At 39.5% G+C, this 24,881-nt stretch overlaps 1 protein-coding gene across 1 annotated transcript in view; it reads left to right on the forward strand.

Annotated features, from left to right (window-relative positions):
• The window catches only part of LOC120036994 (TSC22 domain family protein 1-like), a 42,249-nt gene extending 17,712 nt beyond the window's left edge, over nt 1-24,537 (forward strand). Inside the window, exons 2-3 of the mRNA XM_038983233.1 lie at nt 12,258-12,309; nt 23,699-24,537. Coding sequence (XP_038839161.1) covers nt 12,258-12,309; nt 23,699-23,956 — 310 coding nt within the window. The 3' untranslated portion in view covers nt 23,957-24,537. The remainder of the gene's footprint in view (nt 1-12,257; nt 12,310-23,698) is intronic.
• Nucleotides 24,538-24,881: the final 344 nt, after the last annotated feature.

The raw sequence follows: 24,881 nt of genomic DNA on the forward strand, positions 1-24,881 counted from the left end.
TAAATCCCCACAACAATAACCTGATAGTTAAACCACAACCTTGTAGCTAAATCCCCACAACAATAACCTGATAGTTAAACACCAACAATAACCTGATAGTTAAACCACAACCTTGTAACTAAATCCCCACAACAATAACCTGATAGTTAAACCACAACCTTGTAACTAAATCCCCACAACAATAACCTGATAGTTAAACCACAACCTTGTAACTAAATCCCCACAACAATAACCTGATAGTTAAACCACAACAATAACCTGATAGTTAAACCGCAACAATAACCTGATAGTTAAACCACAACCTTGTAGCTAAATCCCCACAACAATAACCTGATAGTTAAACCACAACCTTGTAGCTAAATCCCCACAACAATAACCTGATAGTTAAACCACAACAATAACCTGATAGTTAAACCACAACCTTGTAGCTAAATCCCCACAACAATAACCTGATAGTTAAACCCCAACCTTGTAACTAAATCCCCACAACAATAACCTGATAGTTAAACCACAACCTTGTAACTAAATCCCCACAACAATAACCTGATAGTTAAACCACAACAATAACCTGATAGTTAAACCCCAACCTTGTAGCTAAATCCCCACAACAATAACCTGATAGTTGAACCACAACCTTGTAACTAAATCCCCACAACAATAACCTGATAGTTAAACCACAACCTTGTAACTAAATCCCCACAACAATAACCTGATAGTTGAACCACAACCTTGTAACTAAATCCCCACAACAATAACCTGATAGTTAAACCACAACCTTGTAACTAAATCCCCACAACAATAACCTGATAGTTAAACCACAACCTTGTAACTAAATCCCCACAACAATAACCTGATAGTTAAACCACAACCTTGTAACTAATCCACAACAATAACCTGATAGTTTAACCACAACCTTGTAACTAAATCCCCACAACAATAACCTGATAGTTAAACCACAACCTTGTAACTAATCCCCACAACAATAACCTGATAGTTAAACCACAACCTTGTAACTAAATCCCCACAACAATAACCTGATAGTTAAACCACAACAATAACCTGATAGTTTAACCACAACCTTGTAACTAAATCCCCACAACAATAACCTGATAGTTAAACCACAACCTTGTAACTAAATCCCCACAACAATAACCTGATAGTTAAACCCAACCTTGTAACTAATCCCCACAACAATAACCTGATAGAAACCACAACCTTGTAACTAAATCCCCACACAACATAACCTGATAGTTAAACCAACCCTTGTAACTAAATCCCCACAACAATAACCTGATAGTTAACCCCAACCTTGTAACTAAATCCCACAACAATAACCTGATAGTTAAACCACAACCTTGTGCTAAATCCCCACAACAATAACCTGATAGTTAAACCACAACCTTGTAACTAAATCCCCACAACAATAACCTGATAGTTAAACCACAACCTTGTAACTAAATCCCCACAACAATAACCTGATAGTTAAACCACAACAATAACCTGATAGTTAAACCACAACCTTGTAACTAAATCCCCACAACAATAACCTGATAGTTTAACCACAACCTTGTAACTAAATCCCCACAACAATAACCTGATAGTTAAACCACAACAATAACCTGATAGTTTAACCACAACCTTGTAACTAAATCCCCACAACAATAACCTGATAGTTAAACCACAACAATAACCTGATAGTTTAACCACAACCTTGTAGCTAAATCCCCACAACAATAACCTGATAGTTAAACCCCAACCTTGTAGCTAAATCCCCACAACAATAACCTGATAGTTTAACCACAACCTTGTAGCTAAATCCCCACAACAATAACCTGATAGTTAAACCCCAACCTTGTAGCTAAATCCCCACAACAATAACCTGATAGTTTAACCACAACCTTGTAACTAAATCCCCACAACAATAACCTGATAGTTAAACCACAACCTTGTAACTAAATCCCCACAACAATAACCTGATAGTTAAACCCCAACCTTGTAACTAAATCCCCACAACAATAACCTGATAGTTAAACCACAACCTTGTAGCTAAATCCCCACAACAATAACCTGATAGTTAAACCACAACCTTGTAGCTAAATCCCCACAACAATAACCTGATAGTTAAACCACAACAATAACCTGATAGTTAAACCACAACCTTGTAGCTAAATCCCCACAACAATAACCTGATAGTTAAACCACAACCTTGTAACTAAATCCCACACAATAACATGATAGTTGAACCACAACCTTGTAACTAAATCCCCACAACAATAACCTGATAGTTAACACCAACCTTGTAGCTAAATCCCCACAACAATACCTGATGTTTAACCACAACCTTGTAGCTAAATCCCCACAACAATAACCTGATAGTTAAACCCCAACCTTGTAACTAAATCCCCACAACAATAACCTGATAGTTAAACCACAACCTTGTAACTAAATCCCCACAACAATAACCTGATAGTTAAACCACAACCTTGTAACTAAATCCCCACAACAATAACCTGATAGTTAAACCCAACCTTGTAACTAAATCCCCACAACAATAACCTGATAGTTAAACACAACCTTGTAGCTAAATCCCCAACAATAACCTGATAGTTAAACCACAACCTTGTAGCTAAATCCCACAACATAACCTGATAGTTAAACCAAACAATAACCTGATAGTTAAACCACAACCTTGTAGCTAAATCCCCACAACAATAACCTGATAGTTAAACCACAACCTTGTAGCTAAATCCCCACAACAATAACCTGATAGTTGAACCACAACCTTGTAGCTAAATCCCCACAACAATAACCTGATAGTTTAACCACAACCTTGTAGCTAAATCCCCACAACATAACTGATAGTTAACCACAACCTTGTAGCTAAATCCCCACAACAAACCTGATAGTTAAACCCCAACCTTGTAACTAAATCCCCACAACAATAACCTGATAGTTAAACACAACCTTGTAACTAAATCCCACAACAATAACCTGATAGTTAAACCACAACCTTGTAACTAAATCCCCACAACAATAACCTGATAGTTAAACCCCAACCTGTAATAAATCCACAACAATAACCTGATGTTAAACCACAACTTGTAGCTAAATCCCCACAACAAAACCTGATAGTTAAACCACAACCTTGTACTAAATCCCCACAACAATAACCTGATAGTTAAACCACAACAATAACCTGATAGTTAAACACAAACTTGTAGCTAAATCCCCACAACAATAACCTGATAGTTAAACCACAACCTTGTAACTTCAACCCACAACAATAACATGATAGTTGAACCACAACCTTGTAGCTAAATCCCCACAACAATAACCTGATAGTTAAACCACAACCTTGTAGCTAAATCCCCACAACAATAACCTGATAGTTAAACCCAACCTTGTAGCTAAATCCCCAAACAATAACCTGATAGTTAAACCACAACCTTGTAGCTAAATCCCACAACAATAACCTGATAGTAAACCACAACAATAACCTGATAGTTAAACACAAACTTGTAGCTAAATCCCCACAACAATAACTGTATAGTTTAACCACAACCTTGTAACTAAATCCCCCAACAATAACTGATAGTTAAACACCAACTGTAACTAAATCCCCACAACAATAACCTGATAGTTAAACCACAACCTTGTAGCTAAATCCCCACAACAATAACCTGATAGTTAAACCACAACCTTGTAACTAAATCCCCACAACAATAACCTGATAGTTAAACCACAACAATTTCCTGATAGTTTAACCACAACCTTGTAACTAAATCCCCGCAACAATAACCTGATAGTTAAACACCAACCTTGTAAATAAAACCACAACAATAACCTGATAGTTAAACCACAACCTTGTAGCTAAATCCCCACAACAATAACCTGATAGTTAAACCACAACAATAACCTGATAGTTAAACCACAACCTTGTAACTAAATCCCCACAACAATAACCTGATAGTTTAACCACAACAATAACCTGATAGTTAAACCACAACCTTGTAGCTAAATCCCCACAACAATAACTGATAGTTAAACACAACCTTGTAACTAAATCCCCACAACAATAACCTGATAGTTAAACCACAACCTTGTAGCTAAATCCCACAACAAAATAACCTGATAGTTAAACCACAACTTGTAACTAAATCCCCACAACAATAACCTGATAGTTAAACCACAACAAATAACCTGATAGTTAAACCACAACCTGTAGCTAAATCCCACAACAATAACCTGATAGTTAAATCACAACAATAACCTGATAGTTTAACCACAACCTTGTAACTAAATCCCCGCAACAATAACCTGATAGTTAAACACCAACCTTGTAACTAAATCCCCACAACAATAACCTGATAGTTAAACCACAACAATTTCCTGATAGTTTAACCACAACCTTGTAACTAAATCCCCGCAACAATAACCTGATAGTTAAACACCAACCTTGTAACTAAATCCCCACAACAATAACCTGATAGTTAAACCACAACCTTGTAGCTAAATCCCACAACAATAACCTGATAGTTAAACCACAACAATAACCTGATAGTTAAACCACAACCTTGTAACTAAATCCCCACAACAATAACCTGATAGTTTAACCACAACAATAACCTGATAGTTAAACCACAACCTTGTAGCTAAACCCACACAACAAACTGATAGTTAAACACCAACCTTGTAACTAAATCCCCACAACAATAACCTGATAGTTAAACCACAACCTTGTAACTAAATCCCCACAACAATAACCTGATAGTTAAACCACAACCTTGTAGCTAAATCCCCACAACAATAACCTGATAGTTTAACCACAACCTTGTAGCTAAATCCCCACAACAATAACCTGATAGTTAAACCACAACAATAACCTGATAGTTAAACCACAACCTTGTAGCTAAATCCCCACAACAATAACCTGATAGTTAAACCCCAACCTTGTAGCTAAATCCCCACAACAATAACCTGATAGTTAAACCACAAATTGTAACTAAATCCCCACAACAATACTGATAGTTAAACCACAACCTGTAACTAAATCCCCACAACAATAACCTGATAGTTAAACCCCAACCTTGTAAATCCCCACACAATAACTGATAGTTAAACCACAACCTTGTAGCTAAATCCCTCAACAAAACCTGATCGTTAAACACAACAATAACCTGATAGTTAAACCACAACCTTGTAGTAAATCCTCCAAAACAATAACCTGATAGTTAAACCACAACAATAACCTGATAGTTAAACCACACTTGTAACTAAATCCCCACAACAATAACCTGATAGTAAACCACAACCTTGTAGCTAAATCCCACAAACAATAACCTGATAGTTAAACCACAACCTTGTAACTAAATCCCCACAACAATAACTGATAGTTAACCACAACCTTGTAGCTAAATCCCCACAACAATAACCTGATAGTTAAAACACAACCTTGTAGCTAAATCCCCACAACAATAACCTGATAGTTAAACCACAACCTTGTAGCTAAATCCCCACAACACATAACCTGATAGTTAAACCAAACATAACCTGATAGTTAAACACAACCTGTAGCTAAATCCCACAACAATAACCTGATAGTAAACACAACCTTGTAACTAAATCCCCACAACATAATGATAGTTAAACCACAACAATAACCTGATAGTTAAACCACAACCTTGTAGCTAAATCCCCACAACAATAACCTGATAGTTAAACCACAACCTTGTAGCTAAATCCCCACAACAATAACCTGATAGTTAAACCCAACCTTGTAACTAAATCCCCACACATAACTGATAGTTAAACCACAACCTTGTAGCTAAATCCCCACAACAATAACCTGATAGTTAAACCCCAACCTTGTAGCTAAATCCCCACAACAATAACCTGATAGTTAAACCACAACCTTGTAGCTAAATCCCCACAACAATAACCTGATAGTTAAACCACAACAATAACCTGATAGTTAAACCACAACCTTGTAAGCTAAATCCCCACAACAATAACCTGATAGTTTAACCACAACCTTGTAACTAAATCCCCCAACAATAACCTGATAGTTAAACACAACCTTGTAAATAAATCCCCAACAATAACCTGATAGTTAAACACAACATTCCTGATAGTTTAACCACAACCTTGTAACTAAATCCCCCCAACAATAACCTGATAGTTAAACACCAACCTTGTAACTAAATCCCCACAACAAACTGATAGTTAAACCACAACCTGTAGCTAAATCCCACAACAATAACCTGATAGTAACACAACAAAACCTGATAGTTAAACCACAACCTTGTAACTAAATCCCCACAACAATAACCTGATAGTTTAACCACAACAATAACCTGATAGTTAAACCACAACCTTGTAGCTAAATCCCCACAACAATAACCTGATAGTTAAACCACAACCTTGTAACTAAATCCCCCAACAATAACCTGATAGTTAAACCACAACCTGTAGCTAAATCCCCACAACAATAACCTGATAGTTAAACACCAACCTTGTAACTAAATCCCCACAACAATAACCTGATAGTTAAACCACAACCTTGTAGCTAAATCCCCACAACAATAACCTGATAGTTAAACACAAACTTGGAACTAAAACCCCACAACAATAACCTGATAGTTAAACACAACAATAACCTGATAGTTAAACCACAACCTTGTAACTAAATCCCCACAACAATAACCTGATAGTTAAACCACAACAATAACCTGATAGTTAAACCACAACCTTGTAGCTAAATCCCCACAACAATAACCTGATAGTTAAATCACAACAATAACCTGATAGTTTAACCACAACCTTGTAACTAAATCCCCGCAACAATAACCTGATAGTTAAACACCAACCTTGTAACTAAATCCCCACAACAATAACCTGATAGTTAAATCACAACAATAACCTGATAGTTTAACCACAACCTTGTAATAACAAATCCCCGCAACAATAACCTGATAGTTAAACACCAACCTTGTAACTAAATCCCCACAACAATAACCTGATAGTTAAACCACAACCTTGTAGCTAAATCCCCACAACAATAACCTGATAGTTAAACCACAAAAACCTGTAGTTAAACCAAACAATAACCTGATAGTTAAACCACAACAATAACGATAGTTAAACCACAACAATAACCTGAGAAGTTAAACCCCAACCTTGTAACTAAATCCCCACAACAATAACCTGATAGTTTAACCACAACAATAACCTGATAGTTAAACCACAACCTTGTAGCTAAATCCCCACAACAATAACCTGATAGTTAAACACCAACCTTGTAACTAAATCCCCACAACAATAACCTGATAGTTAAACCACAACCTTGTAACTAAACCCCACAACAATAACCTGATAGTTAAACCACAACCTTGTACTAAATCCCCACAACAATAACCTGATAGTTAACCACAACCTTGTAGCTAAATCCCACAACAAAACACCTGATAGTTAAACCACAACAATAACCTGATAGTTAAACCACAACCTTGTAGCTAAATCCCCACAACAATAACCTGATAGTTAAACCACAACCTTGTAACTAAATCCCCACAACAATAACCTGATAGTTTAACCACAACCTTGTAGCTAAATCCCCACAACAATAACCTGATAGTTAAACCCCAACCTTGTAGCTAAATCCCCACAACAATAACCTGATAGTTAAACCACAACCTTGTAACTAAATCCCCACAACAATAACCTGATAGTTAAACCACAACCTTGTAACTAAATCCCCACAACAATAACCTGATAGTTAAACCACAACCTTGTAGCTAAATCCCCTCAACAATAACCTGATAGTTAAACCACAACAATAACCTGATAGTTAAACCACAACCTTGTAGCTAAATCCCCACAACAATAACTGATAGTTAAAACAACCTTGTAACTAAATCCCCACAACAATAACATGATAGTTAACCACAACCTTGTAACTAAATCCCCACAACAATAACCTGATAGTTAAACCCCAACCTTGTAATAATCCCACAACAATAACTGATAGTTAAACACAACCTTGTAGCTAAATCCCCACAACAATAAACTGATAGTTAAACACAACTTGTAACTAAATCCCACAACAATAACCTGATAGTTAAAACACAACCTTGTAGCTAAATCCCCACAACAATAAACTGATAGTTAAAACACACACTACTGATAGTTAAACCACAACAATAACCTGATAGTTAAACCACAACCTTGTAGCTAAATCCCCACAACAATAACCTGATAGTTTAACCACAACCTTGTAACTAAATCCCCGCAACAATAACCTGATAGTTAAACACCAACCTTGTAACTAAATCCCCACAACAATAACCTGATAGTTAAACCACAACCTTGTAGCTAAATCCCCACAACAATAACCTGATAGTTAAACACAACAATAACTGATAGTTAAACCAAACTTGTAACTAAATCCCCACAACAAAACCTGATAGTTAACCACAACCTGTAGCTAAATCCCCACAACAATAACTGATAGTTAAACCACAACCTTGTAACTAAATCCCCACAACAATAACCTGATAGTTAAACCACAACCTTGTAGCTAAATCCCCACAACAATAACCTGATAGTTAAACACCAACCTTGTAACTAAATCCCCACAACAATAACCTGATAGTTAAACCACAACCTTGTAGCTAAATCCCACAACAATAACCTGATAGTTAAACACAACCTGTAACTAAATCCCCACAAACAATAACCTGATAGTTAAACCACAACAATAACCTGATAGTTAAACCACAACCTTGTAGCTAAATCCCCACACATAAACTGATAGTTAAATCACAACAATAACCTGATAGTTTAACCACAACCTTGTAACTAAATCCCCGCAACAATAACCTGATAGTTAAACACCAACCTTGTAACTAAATTCCCACAACAATAACCTGATAGTTAAACCACAACAATTTCCTGATAGTTTAACCACAACCTTGTAACTAAATCCCCGCAACAATAACCTGATAGTTAAACACCAAACTTGTAACTAAATCCCCACAACAATAACGATAGTTAAACCACAACCTTGTACTAAATCCCCCAACAATAACCTGATAGTTAAACCACAACAATAACCTGATAGTTAAACCACAACCTTGTAGCTAAATCCCCACAACAATAACCTGATAGTTAAACCACAACCTTGTAGCTAAATCCCCACAACAATAACCTGATAGTTAAACCACAACAATAACCTGATAGTTAAACCACAACCTTGTAGCTAAATCCCCACAACAATAACCTGATAGTTTAACCACAACCTGTAACTAAATCCCGCAACAATAACCTGATAGTTAAACACCACCTTGTAACTAAATCCCACACCAATAACCATAGTTAAACCACAACCTTGTAGCTAAATCCCCACAACAATAACCGATAGTTAAACCACAACAATAACCTGATAGTTAAACCACAACAATAACCTGATAGTTAAACAAACTTGTAGCTAAATCCCCACAACAATAACCTGATAGTTAAACCACAACCTTGTAGCTAAATCCCCACAACAATAACTGATAGTTAAATCACAACATAACCTGATAGTTAACAACCTTGTAACTAAATCCCCGCAACAATAACCTGATAGTTAAACACCAACCTTGTAACTAAATCCCCACAACAATAACCTGATAGTTAAACCACAACCTTGTAGCTAAATCCCCACAACAATAACCTGATAGTTAAACCACAACAATAACCTGATAGTTAAACCACAACCTTGTAACTAAATCCCCACAACAATAACCTGATAGTTTAACCACAACAATAACCTGATAGTTAAACCACAACCTTGTAACTAAATCCCCACAACAATAACCTGATAGTTTAACCACAACAATAACCTGATAGTTAAACCACAACAATAACCTGATAGTTAAACCACAACCTTGTAACTAAATCCCCACAACAATAACCTGATAGTTTAACCACAACAATAACCTGATAGTTAAACCACAACCTTGTAACTAAATCCCACAACAATACACTGATAGTTTAACCACAACAATAACCGATAGTTAAACCACAACCTTGTAACTAAATCCCCACAACAATAACCTGATAGTTTAACCACAACAATAACCTGATAGTTAAACCACAACCTTGTAGCTAAATCCCCACAACAATAACCTGATAGTTAAATCACAACCTTGTAGCGCTAAATCCCCACAACAATAACCTGATAGTTAAACCCCAACCTTGTAGCTAAATCCCCACAACAATAACCTGATAGTTAAATCACAACCTTGTAGCGCTAAATCCCCACAACAATAACCTGATAGTTAAACCCCAACCTTGTAGCTAAATCCCCACAACAATAACCTGATAGTTAAACAACAACAATAATAATCTTCTAGCTATATATTAAAGTGTAATAGTGGTACATTCCTTCATTCAGTCCGTTAATGTGATGGAAAAGCGTCCGTGGCAGAAATCAGTTTATTAAGAGTTCAGAATGCACCTTCATTAATACCCACTGGGTCAACATCTGTCAAACCCAGGATACTATACCACCGTCAAACCACCCCGGTCAACATCTGTCTAACCCCAGTGATATCTAACACCCACCGGGTCAACATCTGTCTAAACCCCAGTGATATCTAATACCCACCGGGTCAACATCTGTCTAAACCCCAGTGATATCTAATACCCACCGGGTCAACATCTGTCAAACCCCCAGTGATATCTAATACCCACCGGGTCAACATCTGTCAAACCCCCAGTGATATCTAATACCCACCGGGTCAACATCTGTCTAAACCCCAGTGATATCTAATACCCACCGGGTCAACATCTGTCAAACCCCCCAGTGATATCTAATACCCACGGGTCAACATCTGTCTAAACCCAGTGATATCTAATACCCACCGGGTCAACATCTGTCAAACCCCAGTGATATCTAATACCCACCGGGTCAACATCTGTCTAAACCCCCAGTGATATCTAATACCCACCGGGTCAAAATCTCGTCAAACCAGTGATATCTAATACCCACCGGGTCAACATCTGTCTAAACCCCAGTGATATCTAATACCCACCGGGTCAACATCTGTCTAAACCCCAGTGATATCAATACCCACGGCGGACACATCTGTCACACCAACCAGTGATATCTAATACCCACCGGGTCAACATCTGTCTAAACCCCAGTGATACTAATACCTACTGGGTCAACATCTGTCTAAACCCCAGTGATATCTAATACCCACCACGGGTCAACATCTGCAAACCCCAGTGATATAATACCCACCGGGTCAACATCTGTCTAAACCCCAGTGATATCTAATACCACGGGTCAAAATCTGTCTAAACCCCAGTGATATTAATACCCACTGGGTCAACATCTCTCAAACCCCCAGTGATATCTAATACCCACTGGGTCAACATCTGTCTAAACCCCAGTGATATCTAATACCCACCGGGTCAACATCTGTCTAAACCCCAGTGATATCTAATACCCACCGGGTCAACATCTGTCAAACCCCCAGTGATATCTAATACCCACCGGGTCAACATCTGTCTAAACCCCAGTGATATCTAATACCCACTGGGTCAACATCTCTCAAACCCCCAGTGATATCTAATACCCACTGGGTCAACATCTGTCAAACCCCCAGTGATATCTAATACCTACTGGGTCAACATCTGTCTAAACCCCAGTGATATCTAATACCCACTGGGTCAACATCTCTCAAACCCCCAGTGATATCTAATACCCACTGGGTCAACATCTGTCTAAACCCCAGTGATATCTAATACCCACCGGGTCAACATCTGTCTAAACCCCAGTGATATCTAATACCCACTGGGTCAACATCTCTCAAACCCCCAGTGATATCTAATACCCACTGGGTCAACATCTGTCTAAACCCCAGTGATATCTAATACCCACTGGGTCAACATCTCTCAAACCCCCAGTGATATCTAATACCCACTGGGTCAACATCTGTCAAACCCCCAGTGATATCTAATACCCACTGGGTCAACATCTGTCTAAACCCCAGTGATATCTAATACCCACCGGGTCAACATCTGTCTAAACCCCAGTGATATCTAATACCCACCGGGTCAACATCTGTCTAAACCCCAGTGATATCTAATACCCACCGGGTCAACATCTGTCAAACCCCCAGTGATATCTTTACAGGCGATGCATTATAATGTTTGAATTGATCTATGTTTTATTGTTAAAGCTGGAATTGAATATGTTTGTGTTTCAGCTCTTCTGGTGCCAGTTTGGTGGCCATCGACAATAAAATCGAACAAGCAATGGTAAGTTAATATCCTCATTGTTAATATGTATATAATCAAATCTAAATGACTGAAAGGTGAAATGTAAATGTCAACGTTATTTAAACGTCGTAGGACCGGTGTTCAGAGTACTGGGGTCTAATTAAAGGAACATCTGACTGTTCTGGGAGGACCGGTGTTCAGCGTACTGGGGTCTAATTAAAGGAACATCTGACTGTTCTGGGAGGACCGGTGTTCAGAGTACTGGGGTCTAATTAAAGGAACATCTGACTGTTCTGGGAGGACCGGTGTTCAGCGTACTGGGGTCTAATTAAAGGAACATCTGACTGTTCTGGGAGGACCGGTGTTCAGCGTACTGGGGTCTAATTAAAGGAACATCTGACTGTTCTGGGAGGACCGGTGTTCAGCGTACTGGGGTCTAATTAAAGGAACATCTGACTGTTCTGGGAGGACCGGTGTTCAGAGTACTGGGGTCTAATTAAAGGAACATCTGACTGTTCTGGGAGGACCGGTGTTCAGAGTACTGGGCTCTAATTAAAGTTTTGGAACATCTGACTGTTCTGGGAGAGAGACCGTGTGGTTAATAAACCGTTGGATACTTGGTACAGTGAAAACACTTGAATGACTGCAACCGTCTGTATTTTCTGTGATCCGGTATGTATTCTGTTCTGTCTGTTCCCTGTCAGGTGTTGCTAGGCAAGCCGGGGGTCTGCTCTCAGATGCCCCGGTATAAATAACTTGTCTGTTAGCTCCTCTCTCCCGATGCAGAACATTTTGTTCTCTAGCTTGTCAGTTAGTTAGCGGTCTATTCAGTTCCCGCCTTCTAACTACATTAGCTGAATGCTTCCACACAATAGACCACTAACTAACTACATTAGCTGAATGCTTCCACACAATAGACCACTAACTAACTACATTAGCTGAATGCTTCCACACAATAGACCACTAACTAACTACATTAGCTGAATGCTTCCACACAATAGACCGCTAACTAACTACATTAGCTGAATGCTTCCACACAATAGACCACTAACTAACTACATTAGCTGAATGCTTCCACACAATAGACCGCTAACTAACTACATTAGCTGAATGCTTCCACACAATAGACCACTAACTAACTACATTAGCTGAATGCTTCCACACAATAGACCGCTAACTAACTACATTAGCTGAATGCTTCCACACAATAGACCGCTAACTAACTACATTAGCTGAATGCTTCCACACAATAGACCGCTAACTAACTACATTAGCTGAATGCTTCCACACAATAGACCACTAACTACATTAGCTGAATGCTTCCACACAATAGACCACTAACTAACTACATTAGCTGAATGCTTCCACACAATAGACCGCTAACTAACTACATCAGCTGAATGCTTCCACACAATAGACCGCTAACTAACTACATTAGCTGAATGCTTCTACACAATAGACCACTAACTAACTACATTAGCTGAATGCTTCTACACAATAGACCGCTAACTAACTACATTAGCTGAATGCTTCCACACAATAGACCGCTAACTAACTACATTAGCTGAATGCTTCCACACAATAGACCACTAACTAACTACATTAGCTGAATGCTTCCACACAATAGACCACTAACTAACTACATTAGCTGAATGCTTCCACACAATAGACCGCTAACTAACTACATTAGCTAAATGCTTCTACACAATAGACCGCTAACTACATTAGCTGAATGCTTCCACACAATAGACTGCTAACTAACTACATTAGCTGAATGCTTCCACACAATAGACCGCTAACTAACTACATTAGCTGAATGCTTCTACACAATAGACCACTAACTAACTACATTAGCTGAATGCTTCTACACAATAGACCGCTAACTAACTACATTAGCTGAATGCTTCCACACAATAGACCGCTAACTAACTACATTAGCTGAATGCTTCCACACAATAGACCACTAACTAACTACATTAGCTGAATGCTTCCACACAATAGACCGCTAACTAACTACATTAGCTGAATGCTTCCACACAATAGACCACTAACTAACTACATTAGCTGAATGCTTCCACACAATAGACCACTAACTAACTACATTAGCTGAATGCTTCCACACAATAGACCACTAACTAACTACATTAGCTGAATGCTTCCACACAATAGACCGCTAACTAACTACATTAGCTGAATGCTTCCACACAATAGACCACTAACTAACTACATTAGCTGAATGCTTCCACACAATAGACCGCTAACTAACTACATTAGCTGAATGCTTCCACACAATAGACCACTAACTAACTACATTAGCTGAATGCTTCCACACAATAGACCACTAACTAACTACATTAGCTGAATGCTTCCACACAATAGACCGCTAACTAACTACATTAGCTAAATGCTTCTACACAATAGCCTGCTAACTACATTAGCTGAATGCTTCCACACAATAGACCGCTAACTAACTACATTAGCTGAATGCTTCCACACAATAGACCGCTAACTAACTACATTAGCTGAATGCTTCCACATAATAGACCGCTAACTAACTACATTAGCTGAATGCTTCTACACAATAGACCGCTAACTACATTAGCTGAATGCTTCCACACAATAGACCGCTAACTAACTACATTAGCTGAATGCTTCCACATAATAGACCGCTAACTAACTACATTAGCTGAATGCTTCCACACAATAGACCGCTAACTAACTACATTAGCTGAATGCTTCCACACATTAGACCGCTAACTAACTACATTAGCTGAATGCTTCCACACAATAGACCGCTAACTAACTACATTAGCTGAATGCTTCCACACAATAGACCACTAACTACATTAGCTGAATGCTTCCACACATTAGACCGCTAACTAACTACATTAGCTGAATGCTTCCACACAATAGACCGCTAACTAACTACATTAGCTGAATGCTTCCACACATTAGACCGCTAGCTAACTACATTAGCTGAATGCTTCCACACAATAGACCACTAACTAACTACATTAGCTGAATGCTTCCACACAATAGACCACTAACTAACTACATTAGCCAAATGCTTCTACACAATAGACCGCTAACTAACTACATTAGCTGAATGCTTCCACACAATAGACCGCTAACTAACTACATTAGCTGAATGCTTCCACACAATAGACCGCTAACTAACTACATTAGCTGAATGCTTCCACACAATAGACCGCTAACTAACTACATTAGCTGAATGCTTCCACACAATAGACCGCTAACTAACTACATTAGCTGAATGCTTCCACACAATAGACCGCTAACTAACTACATTAGCTGAATGCTTCCACACAATAGACTGCTAACTACATTAGCTGAATGCTTCCACACAATAGACCACTAACTAACTACATTAGCTGAATGCTTCTACACAATAGACCGCTAACTAACTGCATTAGCTGAATGCTTCCACACAATAGACCACTAACTAACTACATTAGCCAAATGCTTCTACACAATAGACCGCTAACTAACTACATTAGCTGAATGCTTCCACACAATAGACCGCTAACTAACTACATTAGCTGAATGCTTCCACACAATAGACCGCTAACTAACTACATTAGCTGAATGCTTCCACACAATAGACCGCTAACTAACTACATTAGCTGAATGCTTCCACACAATAGACCGCTAACTAACTACATTAGCTAAATGCTTCTACACAATAGACCGCTAACTACATTAGCTGAATGCTTCCACACAATAGACTGCTAACTAACTACATTAGCTGAATGCTTCCACACAATAGACCGCTAACTAACTACATTAGCTGAATGCTTCTACACAATAGACCGCTAACTAACTACATTAGCTGAATGCTTCTACACAATAGACCGCTAACTAACTACATTAGCTGAATGCTTCCACACAATAGACCGCTAACTAACTACATTAGCTGAATGCTTCCACACAATAGACCGCTAACTAACTACATTAGCTGAATGCTTCCACACAATAGACCACTAACTAACTACATTAGCTGAATGCTTCCACACAATAGACCGCTAACTAACTACATTAGCTGAATGCTTCCACACAATAGACCGCTAACTAACTACATTAGCTGAATGCTTCCACACAATAGACCGCTAACTAACTACATTAGCTGAATGCTTCCACACAATAGACCACTAACTACATTAGCTGAATGCTTCCACACAATAGACCACTAACTAACTACATTAGCTGAATGCTTCCACACAATAGACCGCTAACTAACTACATCAGCTGAATGCTTCCACACAATAGACCGCTAACTAACTACATTAGCTGAATGCTTCTACACAATAGACCACTAACTAACTACATTAGCTGAATGCTTCTACACAATAGACCGCTAACTAACTACATTAGCTGAATGCTTCCACACAATAGACCGCTAACTAACTACATTAGCTGAATGCTTCCACACAATAGACCACTAACTAACTACATTAGCTGAATGCTTCCACACAATAGACCACTAACTAACTACATTAGCTGAATGCTTCCACACAATAGACCGCTAACTAACTACATTAGCTAAATGCTTCTACACAATAGACCGCTAACTACATTAGCTGAATGCTTCCACACAATAGACTGCTAACTAACTACATTAGCTGAATGCTTCCACACAATAGACCGCTAACTAACTACATTAGCTGAATGCTTCTACACAATAGACCACTAACTAACTACATTAGCTGAATGCTTCTACACAATAGACCGCTAACTAACTACATTAGCTGAATGCTTCCACACAATAGACCGCTAACTAACTACATTAGCTGAATGCTTCCACACAATAGACCACTAACTAACTACATTAGCTGAATGCTTCCACACAATAGACCGCTAACTAACTACATTAGCTGAATGCTTCCACACAATAGACCACTAACTAACTACATTAGCTGAATGCTTCCACACAATAGACCACTAACTAACTACATTAGCTGAATGCTTCCACACAATAGACCACTAACTAACTACATTAGCTGAATGCTTCCACACAATAGACCGCTAACTAACTACATTAGCTGAATGCTTCCACACAATAGACCACTAACTAACTACATTAGCTGAATGCTTCCACACAATAGACCGCTAACTAACTACATTAGCTGAATGCTTCCACACAATAGACCACTAACTAACTACATTAGCTGAATGCTTCCACACAATAGACCACTAACTAACTACATTAGCTGAATGCTTCCACACAATAGACCGCTAACTAACTACATTAGCTAAATGCTTCTACACAATAGCCTGCTAACTACATTAGCTGAATGCTTCCACACAATAGACCGCTAACTAACTACATTAGCTGAATGCTTCCACACAATAGACCGCTAACTAACTACATTAGCTGAATGCTTCCACATAATAGACCGCTAACTAACTACATTAGCTGAATGCTTCTACACAATAGACCGCTAACTACATTAGCTGAATGCTTCCACACAATAGACCGCTAACTAACTACATTAGCTGAATGCTTCCACATAATAGACCGCTAACTAACTACATTAGCTGAATGCTTCCACACAATAGACCGCTAACTAACTACATTAGCTGAATGCTTCCACACATTAGACCGCTAACTAACTACATTAGCTGAATGCTTCCACACAATAGACCGCTAACTAACTACATTAGCTGAATGCTTCCACACAATAGACCACTAACTACATTAGCTGAATGCTTCCACACATTAGACCGCTAACTAACTACATTAGCTGAATGCTTCCACACAATAGACCGCTAACTAACTACATTAGCTGAATGCTTCCACACATTAGACCGCTAGCTAACTACATTAGCTGAATGCTTCCACACAATAGACCACTAACTAACTACATTAGCTGAATGCTTCCACACAATAGACCACTAACTAACTACATTAGCCAAATGCTTCTACACAATAGACCGCTAACTAACTACATTAGCTGAATGCTTCCACACAATAGACCGCTAACTAACTACATTAGCTGAATGCTTCCACACAATAGACCGCTAACTAACTACATTAGCTGAATGCTTCCACACAATAGACCGCTAACTAACTACATTAGCTGAATGCTTCCACACAATAGACCGCTAACTAACTACATTAGCTGAATGCTTCCACACAATAGACCGCTAACTAACTACATTAGCTGAATGCTTCCACACAATAGACTGCTAACTACATTAGCTGAATGCTTCCACACAATAGACCACTAACTAACTACATTAGCTGAATGCTTCCACACAATAGACCGCTAACTAACTGCATTAGCTGAATGCTTCCACACAATAGACCGCTAACTAACTACATTAGCTGAATGCTTCCACACAATAGACCACTAACTACATTAGCTGAATGCTTCCACACAATAGACCGCTAACTAACTACATTAGCTGAATGCTTCCACACAATAGACCGCTAACTAACTACATTAGCTGAATGCTTCCACACAATAGACCGCTAACTAACTACATTAGCTGAATGCTTCCACACAATAGACCGCTAACTAACTACATTAGCTGAATGCTTCCACACAATAGACCACTAACTAACTACATTAGCTGAATGCTTCCACACAATAGACCATCAACTAACTACATTAGCTGAATGCTTCCACACAATAGACCGCTAACTAACTACATTAGCTAAATGCTTCTACACAATAGACCGCTAACTACATTAGCTGAATGCTTCCACACAATAGACTGCTAACTAACTACATTAGCTGAATGCTTCCACACAATAGACCGCTAACTAACTACATTAGCTGAATGCTTCTACACAATAGACCGCTAACTAACTACATTAGCTGAATGCTTCTACACAATAGACCGCTAACTAACTACATTAGCTGAATGCTTCCACACAATAGACCGCTAACTAACTGCATTAGCTGAATGCTTCCACACAATAGACCGCTAACTAACTACATTAGCTGAATGCTTCCACACAATAGACCACTAACTACATTAGCTGAATGCTTCCACACAATAGACCGCTAACTAACTACATTAGCTGAATGCTTCCACACAATAGACCGCTAACTAACTACATTAGCTGAATGCTTCCACACAATAGACCGCTAACTAACTACATTAGCTGAATGCTTCCACACAATAGACCGCTAACTAACTACATTAGCTGAATGCTTCCACACAATAGACCACTAACTAACTACATTAGCTGAATGCTTCCACACAATAGACCATCAACTAACTACATTAGCTGAATGCTTCCACACAATAGACCGCTAACTAACTACATTAGCTAAATGCTTCTACACAATAGACCGCTAACTACATTAGCTGAATGCTTCCACACAATAGACTGCTAACTAACTACATTAGCTGAATGCTTCCACACAATAGACCGCTAACTAACTACATTAGCTGAATGCTTCTACACAATAGACCGCTAACTAACTACATTAGCTGAATGCTTCTACACAATAGACCGCTAACTAACTACATTAGCTGAATGCTTCCACACAATAGACCGCTAACTAACTACATTAGCTGAATGCTTCCACACAATAGACCGCTAACTAACTACATTAGCTGAATGCTTCCACACAATAGACCGCTAACTAACTGCATTAGCTGAATGCTTCCACACAATAGACCGCTAACTAACTGCATTAGCTGAATGCTTCCACACAATAGACCGCTAACTAACTACATTAGCTGAATGCTTCCACACAATAGACCGCTAACTAACTACATTAGCTGAATGCTTCCACACAATAGACCACTAACTAACTACATTAGCTGAATGCTTCCACACAATAGACCACTAACTAACTACATTAGCTGAATGCTTCCACACAATAGACCGCTAACTAACTGCATTAGCTGAATGCTTCCACACAATAGACCGCTAACTAACTGCATTAGCTGAATGCTTCCACACAATAGACCGCTAACTAACTACATTAGCTGAATGCTTCCACACAATAGACCGCTAACTAACTACATTAGCTGAATGCTTCCACACAATAGACCGCTAACTAACTACATTAGCTGAATGCTTCCACACAATAGACCGCTAACTAACTACATTAGCTGAATGCTTCCACACAATAGACCGCTAACTAACTACATTAGCTGAATGCTTCCACACAATAGACCACTAACTAACTACATTAGCTGAATGCTTCCACACAATAGACCATCAACTAACTACATTAGCTGAATGCTTCCACACAATAGACCGCTAACTAACTACATTAGCTAAATGCTTCTACACAATAGACCGCTAACTACATTAGCTGAATGCTTCCACACAATAGACTGCTAACTAACTACATTAGCTGAATGCTTCCACACAATAGACCGCTAACTAACTACATTAGCTGAATGCTTCTACACAATAGACCGCTAACTAACTACATTAGCTGAATGCTTCCACACAATAGACCGCTAACTAACTACATTAGCTGAATGCTTCCACACAATAGACCGCTAACTAACTACATTAGCTGAATGCTTCCACACAATAGACCGCTAACTAACTGCATTAGCTGAATGCTTCCACACAATAGACCGCTAACTAACTGCATTAGCTGAATGCTTCCACACAATAGACCGCTAACTAACTACATTAGCTGAATGCTTCCACACAATAGACCGCTAACTAACTACATTAGCTGAATGCTTCCACACAATAGACCACTAACTAACTACATTAGCTGAATGCTTCCACACAATAGACCACTAACTAACTACATTAGCTGAATGCTTCCACACAATAGACCGCTAACTAACTGCATTAGCTGAATGCTTCCACACAATAGACCGCTAACTAACTGCATTAGCTGAATGCTTCCACACAATAGACCGCTAACTAACTACATTAGCTGAATGCTTCCACACAATAGACCGCTAACTAACTACATTAGCTGAATGCTTCCACACAATAGACCGCTAACTAACTACATTAGCTGAATGCTTCCACACAATAGACCGCTAACTAGTTGCTATGAGAGAGTGCTGCTAATGGCAGCCAGAGGTAGCCTGACTGCCATTAGGTACCAAGATGAGATCCTCAGACCCCTTGTGAGACCATATGCTGACACATGCACATTTGTGGCCTGCTGGAGGTCATTTTGCAGGGCTCTGGCAGTGCTCCTCCTTGCACAAAGGCGGAGGTAGCGGTCCTGCTGCTGGGTTGTTGCCCTCCTACGGCCTCCTCCATGTCTCCTGATGTACTGGCCTTTCTCCTGGTAGTGCCTCCATGCTCTGGACACTACGCTGACAGACACAGCAAACCTTCTTGCCACAGCTCGCATTGATGTGCCATCCTGGATGAGCTGCACTACCTGAGCCACTTGTGTGGGTTGTAGACTCCGTCTCATGCTACCACTAGAGTGAAAGCACCGCCAGCATTCAAAAGTGACCAAAACATCAGCCAGGAAGCATAGGAACTGAGAAGTGGTAGCAGGTGGTCACCACCTGCAGAACCACTCCTTTATTGGGGGTGTCTTGCTAATTGCCTATAATTTCCACCTTTTGTCTATTCCATTTGCACATTGTGAAATGTATTGTCAATCAGTGTTGCTTCCTAAGTGGACAGTTTGATTTCACAGAAGTGTGATTGACTTGGAGTTACATTGTGTTGTTTAAGTGTTCCCTTTATTTTTTGGAGCAGTGTACATTTAAACTCAGTTTTTCACAATTCCTGACATTTAATCCTAGTAAAAATTCCCTGTCTTAGGTCAGTTAGTATCACCACTTTATTTTAAGAATGTGAAATGTCAGAATAATAGTAGAGAAATCATTCAATTTAGCTTTTATTTCTTTCATCACATTCCCAGTGGGTCAGAAAATTACATACACTCAGTTAGTATTTGGTAGCATTGAAGTCAGAAGTTTACATACACTGAGGTTGGAGTCATTAAAACTTGTTTTTCAACCACTCCACACATTTCTTGTTAACAAACTATAGTTTTAGCAAGTCGGTTAGGACGTCTACTTTGTGCATGACACAAGTCATTTTTCCAACAATTGTTTACAGACAGATTATTTAACTTATAATTCACTGTCTCACAATTTCAGTGGGTCAGAAGTTTACATACACTAAGTTGACTGTGCCTTCAAACAGCTTGGAAAATTCCAGAAAATGATGTCATGGCTTTAGAAGCTTCTGATAGGCTAATTGACATAATTTGAGTCAATTGGAGGTGTACCTGTGGATGTATTTCAAGGCCTACCTTTAAACTCGGTGCCTCTTTCCTTGACATCATTGGAAAATCTAAAGAAATCAGTTGTGGCAAGGACAACAAAGTCAAGGTATTGGAGTGGCCATCACAAAGCCCTGACCTCAATCCTATAGAACATTTGTGTGCAGAACTGAAAATGTGTGTGAGAGTAAGGAGGCCGGCTGCGTGGTCCCATGGTGTTTATACTTGCGTACTATTGTTTGTACCTGACTCAGTTACACCAGCTCTGTCAGGAGGAATGGGCCAAAATTCACCCAACTTAATGTGGGAAGCTTGTGGAAGTCTACCCGAAACGTTTGACCCAACTTAAACAATTTAAAGGCAATACACTCAATTAGTATTTGGTAGCATGTAAACTTCTGACCCACTGGGAATGTGATGAAAGAAATAAAAGCTGAAATAAATCATTCTCTCTACTATTATTCTGACATTTCACATTCTTAAAATAAAGTGGTGATCCTAACTGACCTAAAACAGAGTTTTTTACTAGGATTAAATGTTAGGAATTGTGAAATACTGAGTTTAAATGTATTTGGCTAAGGTGTATGTAAACTTCTGACTTCAACTGTACATTTCTCTCCCTTTATCTCTCCCTCCCTCCGTCCCTTCCTCCCTTTATCTCTCTCTCCGTCCCTTCCTCCCTTTATCTCTCTCTCTCTCCCTCCCTCCGTCCCTTCCTCCCTTTATCTCTCTCTCTCTCTCCCCCCGTCCCTTCCTCCCTTTATCTCTCCCTCCCTCCATCCCTTCCTCCCTTTATCTCTCCCTCCCTCCATCCCTTCCTCCCTTTATCTCTCTCTCTCTCCCTCCGTCCCTTCCTCCCTTTATCTCTCTCTCTCTCCCTCCCTTCCTTTATCTCTCTCTCTTCCTCCCTTTATCTCTCTCTCTCTCTCTCTCTTCCTCCCTTTATCTCTCTCTCTCTCTCTTCCTCCCTTTATCTCTCTCTCTTCCTCCCTTTATCTCTCTCTCTCTCTCTCTCTCTCTCTCTCTCTTCCTCCCTTTATCTCTCTCTCTTCCTCCCTTTATCTCTCTCTCTTCCTCCCTTTATCTCTCTCTCTCTCTTCCTCCCTTTATCTCTCTCTCTCTCTCTTCCTCCCTTTATCTCTCTCTCTCTCTCTCTTCCTCCCTTTATCTCTCTCTCTGTCTCTCTCCCTTCCTCCCTCCCTTTATCTCTCTCTCAGGACCTGGTAAAGAGCCACCTGATGTATGCTGTGAGAGAGGAGGTAGATGTGTTGAAGGAACAGATTAAGGAGCTGGTAGAGAGGAACTCCCAGTTGGAGCAGGAGAACAGCCTCCTGAAAACCCTGGCCAGCCCAGAGCAGATGGCTCAGTTCCAGGCTCAGGTCCAGCCCAGCTCTGGCTCCCCGACAGGGACAGGCTCCTCTAACCCCCAGCCTCAGCCCCTGCCGTCCTCACAGAGCTCTGGGACCTCTACATAGCCCCCCTCCTCGGAGAGACGTACGCAGGGGGGGGGGGAGGAGGGAGGAGAACCTTTACTCTACTGTGAACTGACCTCATGCGAAGAAACAAGAACCATTATTGCTCAATCAAGGAGAGACCGCTACAAAAATATAAACCATGTTTTGCACATTTATTTAACTGACCAAAGACAATGATGGACACTTGTGTGTCAGGTGTTCTCTTAGCTTGGAATGCTTCAGACGATCGCCATGGAGACCAGGGAGGTGAATGGAACAGATGGACAGTTGTCATGGAGATGAAACATCTCTACAGTGACTGTTGAATTGTGCCGTTTTGCTGCCATTTCTTTACATTTTCATTTAGTTGTTTTTGTTGGATTATTACCGAGCTGTGAATTGAATCAAAGAACAAGGAATGAGGGACCATTAAAGAGGAAACCCCATCTGGTATGGGGCGTAGGGTGGAACATACAGTGCATTTGGAAATAAATTCAGACCACTTTTAGTTTTTCCAAATTTTGTTGCATTACAGTCCATTCTAAAATTGATTAAATAGTTTTTTCCCACATCAATCTACACACATTACCCCATAATGACTAAACAAAAACAGTTTTTTAGTAATTTTGGGAAATGTATTAAATATAAAAAATGGAAATATCACATTTACATAAGTATTCAGACCTTTTACTCAGTACTTTATTGAAGCAGCTCTGCCAGCGATCACAGCCTTGAGTCTTCTTGGGTATGATGCTACAAGCTTGGCACACCTCTATTTGGGGAGTTTCTTCTATTCTCAGCAGCTCCTCTCAAGCTCTGTCAGGTTGGACGGGGAGCGTCGCTGCACATCTATTTTCAGGTCTCCAGAGATGTTCGATCGGGTTCAAGTCCGGGCTCTGGCTGGGCCACTCAAGGACATTCAGAGACTAGCCCGGAAGCCACTCCT

The sequence above is a fragment of the Salvelinus namaycush genome, unplaced genomic scaffold, assembly GCF_016432855.1.
Source record: "Salvelinus namaycush isolate Seneca unplaced genomic scaffold, SaNama_1.0 Scaffold154, whole genome shotgun sequence".
Classification (NCBI taxonomy): domain Eukaryota; kingdom Metazoa; phylum Chordata; class Actinopteri; order Salmoniformes; family Salmonidae; genus Salvelinus; species Salvelinus namaycush.